The sequence below is a fragment of the Ammospiza caudacuta genome, chromosome 8, assembly GCF_027887145.1.
Source record: "Ammospiza caudacuta isolate bAmmCau1 chromosome 8, bAmmCau1.pri, whole genome shotgun sequence".
NCBI lineage: Eukaryota > Metazoa > Chordata > Aves > Passeriformes > Passerellidae > Ammospiza > Ammospiza caudacuta.
In genome coordinates, this window is record NC_080600.1 from 33,117,436 (window position 1) to 33,127,814 (window position 10,379).

Below are 10,379 nucleotides of genomic sequence, written 5' to 3' on the forward strand. Positions count from 1 at the left end.
AAATAGCTGCTTAATGCACTCAAACATCTTTTAAACTATTTCAATTAATGTAATGTTTTAAGAAACCTAGCCCAGTTCCATTGTTGATGTCCATAGCTGCCATTGTCTTGGATACGCAACTTTGCACATAACTTCATAGGCAATTAATTGATTCCTTTTCCTAACAAAAAGTGATTTTTTAAAATAGTAGTAATATGACACACTTCTCCAGTGTGTGCCTATCCAAGTTACTTGTTATTCTTTAGGACATAATGTTAGCTTCTTGGTGAATCATCTCTTTCTTTTTTTTCTTTTGTCAGTGCTTTCAGATCCTTATATTAATTTCCAAGGACTGTCATTAAGATTGTCTTAATTGAAAGAACATTTGCTGTAATTTGAGCAGCTGTTCCTCTGCAGTATGAAATCGTGGTAATTGTTTGTGTTTGTTCAGCACAAGGTGTCTGTGATGGAAAGCAAATGGTCCCTGTTAATAGGTGGTATCTTCCTGCTGTCCTGTCATCCACGAGCTGGAATATGAGATACACTCTTTAATGTGTGAAATAAAAAACAAAAACAACTTCTGAACTCTGATTTTACTTGTTTCTGGGACTTACTTTTCTAGAAGTATCTTATCTTTGAGTTCCTGTCAACAACCAGTTGGATTTGTGACTCAGTTGCTAAATTACTGCAATAAGCTTATTTGTATAGCACTCAGGATAACCCTGGCTGATTTACAGATGCATGAGATAAAAAGCAGTTTCCCATCACTACAATACGTACCATTTAAAGAAGGCTTTCAGATGTGCACATCTTCCTCATTTTCAGAGCTTCTTTTTGTGGTTTCCCAGTTAAAAGCTATCATTTCCATTAGATGTTAGAACTTAAATTGGCATCTACTGGATGCTGTATTCTGTCTGTCCTTTTGCTGTGACATTTCTCCTTGTTAATTCCAGAGATGGGTGTTATCTGTACCTCTGCACAGACCTTGCTTTATCAGTACCAGCTGTGGTCTCAGCTGAGGTGCTGCTGTTGGTATTCAGCTGGCAGTTGTTGGTGTGCACACACAAAGCAGGCAATCCTTTGGGGCAGCCAAAGGGTGAGGCCAAGGCTGGGTTGCTCCTCTCAGTGTGGAAGTGCGAGATGTGTGCCAGTGGGTGTGTTCCTGTGAGTGTCCTGACAAGAAATTTGAGTGTGTTGTGTCTAAGGTGCAGAGTTACTGCCCTTGTTCACTTGTGGTCTGATCATCTTAACACCTTGCAGTGCCTGGTGAGCAATGATGTAATTCAACTGGCATATTTTAAACTAGCAAATCTAGTTTGAAGACTTATTCTCATTTTATGGAAACCTTGGCACCTACTGTATTAAGCAAAATCTGGAGTCTTTAAATGGCTGCTAATTTTTGCTTTCATCTCAGTGACTCTATGTTTCTGGAAATTATATGTCTAGACATTGTCTCTGTTTAGAGGTATGAGTTCCCTTTTCCTGGCTGTTGCTCCTTCTGGAAGATGTTTTAGCCCTCTTGCAGAGGTTTTTCTTCTGACAATCTGTTCACTGCTCCACTTTCAGTGGTGCTGTTGTGGCTTCAGCTGGGTGCCACCTTCCCTTCTTTGAGGGAGGTTCTGAAAATGTTCTCTAGCCTATCTATAGATATCTTCAACTGAGTGTAGTAATGAGGGGCAAATATTCATTTGTCTTAAGAGATTCTTCTATTTCATTTATGTGTTGGTCTCTCAAGCCAATACAAAAATTTCAAACCGCTGAGTGTGATTGGATATTCTGGCTACACCTGACAGCAGTTAGAGAGATTTAGAGCAATATGCAGCAGTGTTTGAGGTGAATGGGAGTTCAAAGAGTGCCTCATGAAACTTTAAATACTGGTGAGGACTTGCAGCAAAAATCTATGGATCTTATAACTAGGGAATCAGGTCTTCAGTGTTAGCTAGAGGAGGGTATTAGGAAGAACATCCTAATACTGTATGGGATTTTTTCTTCCTCTCTGACGACTCCTGGAGACATCTTACATCAATTTCTTTGATTTATTCTGCAGTTTGTGACAGGAGAATTCAAGACTAGGAAAAGCTACCATGGTTTTTTTGAGGGAGTTAGTTTTGTTTGGTTTTGCATGTGTTTGTTTGTTTTTCTTACAGCTCAGAGTACTGTGGTATATTCAAAGAAGTAGGGCCACCTCTCCCTCCTTTTTCCTGTCTCAACAAGTCCTCTGTTGAAAAAGAAATGTCCTTGTGCCTTGGAAGCAAACCACATGAAATAGAGGATGTAATAAATAGCCCTTTCTGCTTCTTAATCCCTTTATTTCTTTTCCATGATTTTTTATATTTTATAAAGCTATTTTAAAATTTTTTTTTAAGCTGAACATTTCCTGCTTCCTAACAGTTTCTCAGTTGAAAGCTTGAGCAGTGCTTAACAAAAGATGAAGTAGAGCTGTTTCTGTTCTCCCTTTTCTAAGACAAACAAGTGTAAATTAAACTGAAATATCTACACACACATATATATTTATATGAAAAAAAATTCTAAGGATTTTGTACCATAGAGTCTTTTCACTGCAGCGAAGACACTATAAATAATTCACCTCTGACATCATAACACTTTTGTATTTGAAATACTTTTCTTTAGGTTTTCTTAGTATTTTGGTAGGAGCCTCACAAATTATTCCAGAGTTTTCTGGTTATTAAAGCCTTCTGATAATTTCCTTTTTCTTTTTACTTGGTCAGTAACCTCAGGTTATTGAGGTTGCAAGTCAGGAAATCTCCTGTGCCCAAGACAGCACTAAGAAAAAACTTACTTATATTTCTAAATAGATACTAAATTTTTGTGAAGTTTTGTGGTTTGTTTTTTGGTTTTTGGTTTTTTTCATCCAGAAATAGCTATAATAAGTTTATTAAAGGATAATATAAGTATATTAAGCTTTTGTATTAAGTACTGTGAAGTATTTGGCAGAAATTGTAGAACAAAATAGCTGAGGTTGCTGAAGAAATGTCACATTTTTCTGTTGGTTTTTCCAAGAAAAACAATTTGCTGTACAGCAGCAAATAATCTCCATTATCAAATGTGTCCCGTTCCTGTCAGGAGCTGGGTGCCCTTCATTTCCTTTTGAAGCCAGAAGGGATTCAACATGTTGCAGCTCAGGCTGTGCTGAATACTAATGTCTTGATAGCTGGTGGATCATTAGTATTTATTTGTAAAATGGAAGCAAAATTAGTTTTGACCTTTAGAGCTAAGTCAAAAGGTTAATCCATGTCCATTTCCAATTTCGTGCATTAATTGCTCCCTGTCCTAATTGTGTGTAGGACAATATTTTCTGTTTGTTTCAGAGGTAAATTAAACTGTAGGTGATGCTTTGCATTCATAATTTTGTTGTTTGTTTTACTTACAAGTGAAGTCCAAATCACTGAATGTATCTTCATGGAATCTGTTTGAATAAATAGATAAATAAATCAATCACTATTTCTGATTTTTTTTCCACAAATCAATGCATGCATTCTTCCTAAGGTTTGTGGGATGTGATGTTCTTTTTGATACACAGAGGGTAAAAATAAGATTACACATTTTTTGGTTATTCAAATATTAGTATTCTTGGCAGCTCTGAATAGGAGGGGAACACACCAGCATGAAATTAATAACTGGTTTTGTTTCTGTCATAGCTACACTGTACACATCCTGCATTTTGCTGGGCATATTCCTCAACAGCAGCGTACCAATATTCTTTGAGCTCTTTGTGGAGACAGTCTACCCTGTTCCAGAAGGAATAAGCTGTGGAGTTGTCACCTTTTTGAGTAATGTGTTCATGGGAGTGCTTTTGTTTTTCCTCACATTCTACCATACAGGTAAGAAATATAAGACGCTTGAAAAATTTAATACTCCTTAAGGACATACCTTTGTCAGTAAAAGGAAGGATTTGCACGTACAATTTCTGTTAATAACCAAATGTTTGAATCCAAGCAAGGGCAGCAAGGAAGGAGAATTTTAATAATCCTTTTCTATATGCATGCTTACAAAAATGAAATTTCTTAGATGCAGGATAATTCTGCCTGAATCTGCTGTAGCCAGAAACCACCGAGGTACACACTGTCATCACATTTTATAAAGGCCTGGATAATGTGACCATTAATAATGTTTGTACCTGTGGGTGGTGAGAACCACAGTAAAGCTCACCCAACCTCCTGCTCTTGGGTAGAGCAGAAATACCCCATTTAAAGCCAGCTTTGTTCAGAGGAGGAGGTCCCACTGCCCAAGGACAGAACAGGCATTCCTTTGGGAAATCCCATGGCCTATTCCAGCTCAACAGGATTTCACTCCAGGTTTTCATCAATTCATTCAGACTTTCTCATCTCTCAAGTATTATTTGCTTCCTCCTAACTCATAATCATAACTTAAAACTTGCTGTTTAGTAGACTATAATACATATTATTGCTCTAGGCTGTAAAATAAGAGCCCAGCTTGCTTTCAAAGGGAAGTCTTTATTAAAGGTTTTCAAAGACGCAGATTTCTTTTCTTTGTATTTTGTCATTATGGTAAATATTTGCTTCATGGTGTAATATTTGTAAACCATTAGAAAATGTGAGCTTTTATGTATTATTACTTCTTAAGATGTTGTATTTTATAACTAAGAGGAGAGTGACAAATTTCAGATTGAATTCTGCTATAAATTATCAAGGTTTCAACCTGGGGCAAATTTTCAGCATGGTTTGTCTTTCTGCCAGGAAATTGCAAGCAGGATGACAACCTTGTTCCAAATTGTGGTCTGTGAACACAAATGGAGAGAAATTATTTAATTTTTTAATACTGATGCTGAACTGTATCATTGTAAAATCTGAGTGCCATCTGGACTAGCCTTGGGTGTTGTGAGAGCTGATCTTTACATTTTAATGTATACTTTTGATATTAATTGATGTGAACTCTGTTCACACATACTGTTGTTTCTGACATCTGTACCTGAGCTGGAAAGATGACACAGAATGTTCAGAGAATTTTTTCAGTGTTTGGCATTACATAATAAATGAGGATGGGGATATGGTGTCCCACTTCTGATGAAAAAATTACAATAGAGTGGACTCATTCCCCCATAAATAGAATATTTGGGACCATTTTTTGTCTCTCATATTTCTTTCCCTATGAGATACCAGTTAATGCAGGTTAGGATAAACCTGAAATTGGTGTACCCATAAACTTAAAATATTTTCCATATTTCTTCAAAAGGAAATAAAATAAAGTGATTTGTGCTTAGGAAAATCCATTCTTTGATAGAAAGTTTGAGAGAGTATGTGGTCACTGGGGGGGATCAGTGCCAGGGGTGCTATTGGCTCCGCTGATTAAAAAAATCCGTTAGAGGGTAGATAATGATCTTAATCATTTGCTTTCATTTGATTCAAATACATCCTGTAATGGCATTTAAGAAGCTTACAGATAAACCAGAACTCAGTCAAATTCATCTTGTTCCCTTGGTCTTTCCTTTTAGCCAAATAATCTTTCAGTAATTTTCATTCCAATTTCTCTATTTCTCCTTGTACTGATATTGCAAATGCTGTGAAGGACCCAAGCCCTGGAAGCTTTCCAGTGCACTGAAGATTTTGGTTCAGCTAGCAGAGTGGGGATGTAAACCTTCCTGAAGCTCAGCCTTGCTGCTAGTGCTTGCCCCAAAGCTGCAGCCTCTGGATGAGGTTTCCTTTGCCTTTCTGCAGGGATTTCCAAGGGAAAAACAAAAGGAAAATGACCTTTGGCTTCACATGATTGATGCATTCCCTGCATTGCCAGGGCTGGCACAAATTCTAGATCAAAAAAGACATGAAGTATTCCCAAGTTAAACTTCATCTTTTAGGATATTTGAGGTAAAACCTGTTTAATTCAATTAAGGAGGAATGTTGTAAGGAAAATAATAGCAAAGCATTTGCCTGTTGACTTCTGGCATCACATAAGTCTTCTCCAAGCCTAGGAAATTTTTACTATGGTTTTAATAATAATACTGCCTAAACAAATCCATAAGGGTTTTTGGTGGATCAGGGAGAATGTTGTTGAAAGTTACTGGTTTTGGAAGGTTGATTTTTCAGGCTTTCTGACTGTTGTCCTTTGCCTTGTTTAAAATAAATCATGCTTTTTCTTTCAGCAATATAAATTGCAGATTTAAGAAAGTAGCAGTGATGAAGCCTTGATTTGATTAATGCATATTTGATTAACTCTCCTGGAGGGAGAGTTTAGATTCTGTAAAATAATAATAAGAGAAAAAATAATAATAGTAATAATAATAATGGAAAATTTGAAAAAAATTAATAAAACACTATCTGGCAAAATGAATGTTTCTTTAGTAAATTGACACATGTAGAAAAAAAGAATTTGTTGTACTTGTTTGAAGAAAATGTGACTCAAACTGCTAATTATTAGTCAAATATCAGATGATAGGATTTCTTGAGTACAGAGCACAGACTTTTAAGGACAGTACATTATGTCAAACAGCTGAAAGGGCCTATTTTTTGCAATGACTTTTAAATTGAATTGGTCCCATTATGCACAAGTTTCTTCTGAGGAATTGGTTTTCCCTTCTTATACAATGTAGCAGGTTTGATTCAAAATCAAACCCAGTTTCTTCTATGCTTTTAATTTTAGTTCTCAATCCATAGAAATCAAGGGACTAATGAGCAGAGTCTTTGGAAGTGGTTTATTCTCCATTAGCAATGATAGATTTTTATTTTTTTTTCCCCTGTTCCCTTCATTGGGAGGTTGAATAAGGAGGATTTCCATTAGCTGGAGGCATTGGCTATAAATATCTATAACTTGAGGTGTCCATGGAGGAGGCTCACAGACCAAGTTAACCATGGATCAATCAATTGGGAGCCGTCAGGATTTTGTCAGCACGCAGCGATTTCCTTCAAACCCTGCCCTCAGTCCAAGTTTTGGTCGCTTTAAACCCAGAACATGTTTGATAACTGAGGCTGGGTCTCTGTTCTGCTTTACAGAGTTCTCCTGGTTCAACTGGTGCCTGCCAGGGTCGTGTCTGCTCAGCCTGCTCCTCATTCTGTGCTTCCGCGAGTCCTACGACAGACTCTATCTCGACGTCGTCGTCTCCGTGTGATCACCCCGCACTGGTGAGGGCTTGGAAGAGACTGGAAGTCAGCTTTGCAGTCTGCACAACTGCCTGGATTTGCACAGCTGAACAGCAGAAAAACAAAGAAATTTCAAGACTTAATCGTGGCTTTATTTAGAGAGGGTGAGGGATGGGTTGTTCTTATGTTCAAGACCATCTTGATTTGCCACAAATGTGGAACTGGAGTGGTGATGGAGACACCAAAATGCACAAAGAGAATCTCTCTGCTGTCCAGGTCCCTGTGCAGGGCTGGGGCTCTCTGTTGGAGGGGCTGTTGATGTAGCAGTGAGGTGTATGTTGTGTGTGTGTGCCTGTGTGCTTACTCATGGTTATACACACCAGGGTACCAGTAATCTTCAGAGTCTTCTATCAGAATGAAAATAGGGAATAATCTCAACAAAAGGAAAAAAAAAAAGAAAGAAAACAAAAATCGTTTCAAGATCTCTTTAAAATCACTAGTCATTTATATTTTGAATGCTCATTAAACATTTAAGCTAAAATGATTTGGTGCTTGTACACTACATTAACATTCTAATAAAGTGGGTTCTGATATAAGACACTGGTACCAGGGTTTTTAGCCATACTAAATACCCCAAATAATCATTGCAGTTTTATTAGAGGTGTGTGTTACCACCCTGGAGCACAAGTAAACAATAGTTTTAGCTGCCACTGAATCCCAACCTGCACCCACAGTCATCTCTGAAATGCCACCCTGGTTCCTGAATATGGAGCATCTGTGGTGTACTGGAGTGTCACTCTAGGTAAATGTTGCTGTTCTAAAGGCCACCACTGTGTCACCTTTTCATCCTCCATCTCCAGTACTGCCTTTTTTACTGTTTGTGCCACTGAATACTGTGGGTGTGGATGTCTGAATCCTGCTAGCTCTCTCCTGATACTCTAAGGTGTGTGTGGTTTTTAGGATTAGTTTATGACTGAGGGTGCCTAAACAATATTGCTTGTAACCCAAGTCTGGAGAAATCACTGTTTCCTAAAAAAACCTTTCTAGTTGAGGAGGTGCATTGATGGCGAAATGACAATGAGTTTGACAATGAGTAACTCACGAGTTCTGGCATAATATGGGAAATTATTGCCAGCTCTTTTTATCAGTACTAATCTGCGGTCGTTCCGGCCCTTACTTGAACATAAATATTAAAGACACTTTGAATAGTTTTTTAACTCAATTTTTAAACCTGCTAATGATTTCTTAATTATATTCTTAGATTTCAGTTCAGCATCATTTAAAATATTTCTGTATGTGTGTGTGTGTTCTGTGCTTTGTGTTATGGGGATGTGTTTGTGTGTGTGGGGGCGTGCATATTTATATCAATGTATACACAAATAAAACTTATATATATAAGAGATACATATATATATATATATATATATATAAGTTGTGCAAGGGTATGTGTTTGCCTAGGTTTACTGCAGGTGATCCTGCCTGGGGAAGGTGATGTGCCCTTGTTTGTATCCAAGCCAGTCACTGCCGTGAGCGGGAAGCGTTGTGCACGGTCTGCGACAGGGATTCTTTTCAGGGAATGATTTCCTGTCCGGCAGTTCTGTGGCAGGGGGTGGGTGCATGTGTTGGAGGAGGCTCTGCATCTCCAGAAGTTGAATCAAGCACCCTCTGCTCCTGTGTGGGGCTCTTCTTTGCCCCTGGGGCAACACCAACACGGTAAGCTCACCCAAATAAACCTTTCAGACGTGGATCTGTTCCTTCTGCCTGCTCTCCTTTTGTAGAGAGAATACACCTCTGAGACTTAACTCAGGAGTGTATCTGTGCAGTAAAATAAAACAAGCTGTTCCCTGCTTTTATGTTTTCAGAGCAATTGATGTCCTTACTGTAGTACTGAAAATGGATTTAGCTCATTGCTTGTATCAGTTCTGAATAGTCTTTTCTGTCTTGAAGCAGGTTCTTTGTGGTAGTGGAGCTAACCTGCATAGGGAATATGAAATCAGTCCAACCAGCACATTCAGATCCACTGGCATCATCCCTTACTTTTCAGATGAGTGGTGTTAACTGTCCAGCTTCTTTTTACTATGTTTTAGTGCCTGGATTAGTTTCAGTATCCAGTAGCTGCTGCTACCTATTGTCTCTGAAACCAGGGATCGTTTGCCAAGAGTCTGGAGTTGCATTGTCATGGCAGAACTGCAAGCTGGGATGGCTCTCCAGAGCTCTGTTTCTGCAGTTTACTGTAGCTATATAAAGATTAAAATTGCTGTCCTGAGTGACAGAGATTTCTAACCCTTTCACTGTCCTGACTGTTTTAAGATGGAGAAGCATTTTACACAATGCTTAGACTATAACCAATTCTTCCTCTGTTCCAGAAGGCATCAGACAATTTAAAATATTTGTCAGTGCTTCCAGATGCAGGCTCTCTGTAGTCAGGGGGACAAGTGAACCTCTTGTTTTAAACCCTGTTGATTGTTTTTCTGAGTCAGAGTGAATGGCTCACTGTGGCTCTGATGTTTGGTGGCTGTTTCTCTGTGTGGTGAGTTGACTGTGGGTGGACACCACGTGCCCAGCAAAGCCACTCTGTCATTGCCCTCCCCAGCTGGGCAGGGGAGAGAAAATAAAATGGAAAGCTCATGAGTTGAGGTAAGAACACTCACCAGTGACCATCATGGGCAAGGCAGACTCAACCTGGGGAAACCAGTTTAGTTTACTAGCAATCATATCACAGTAGGATAAAGACAAATAAAACCTAATCTTGAAAATACCTTCCCCCATCCCTCCCTTCTTTCCAGGCTTAACTTTACTTGTGGTTTTCTCTCCCCCTTCCCCTCAGCAGCACAGGGGGACAGGGAATGGGGGCTGTGGTCAGACCATCACACATCTCATCCCCTGAGGACTCCTCACATCCTTCCCCTGCTCCAGCATGGGGGGAGACAATCCTCCACGAATTTCTCCAGTGTGGGCAGGGACTTTGGGAACAATCCTGCCAGCAAACTGGCTCCAGCCTGGGCTCCTCTCTGCATCCTGCCAGGAGTCTGCTCCAGCAGGTTTCCCACAGCCTCCTTTGGGCATCCAGCTGTGGGGCACGGGGTTCTCCACAGGCTGCAGGGGAATCTCTGCTCCAGTGCCTGAGCAGCTCCTGCCCCTCCCTCTGCCCTGACCTGGGTACCTGCAGAGCTGCTCCTCTCTCCAGATGTGCAGTCACTTCCTTTCCCTTCCCAATCTCTTATCCCAGAGGTGTTATCACCACGGCTGGTGGGTTCAGCCTTGGCCAGAGCTGCATTTGTACCCTGGCTGGGCTGGCTCTGTCCCTCATGGGGAGCTCCCACTGCTCCTCAGAGACACCAGCCCTGC

The 10,379-nt window shown here is 39.7% G+C and overlaps 1 protein-coding gene across 1 annotated transcript in view; it reads left to right on the forward strand.

Moving 5' to 3' along the window:
- Positions 1-10,075, forward strand: part of SLC49A4 (solute carrier family 49 member 4) — a 67,462-nt gene extending 57,387 nt beyond the window's left edge. The window contains exons 8-9 of the mRNA XM_058809413.1: positions 3,639-3,821; positions 6,945-10,075. Of these exons, the coding sequence (XP_058665396.1) occupies positions 3,639-3,821; positions 6,945-7,060 (299 nt within the window). The 3' untranslated portion in view covers positions 7,061-10,075. The remainder of the gene's footprint in view (positions 1-3,638; positions 3,822-6,944) is intronic.
- Positions 10,076-10,379: the final 304 nt, after the last annotated feature.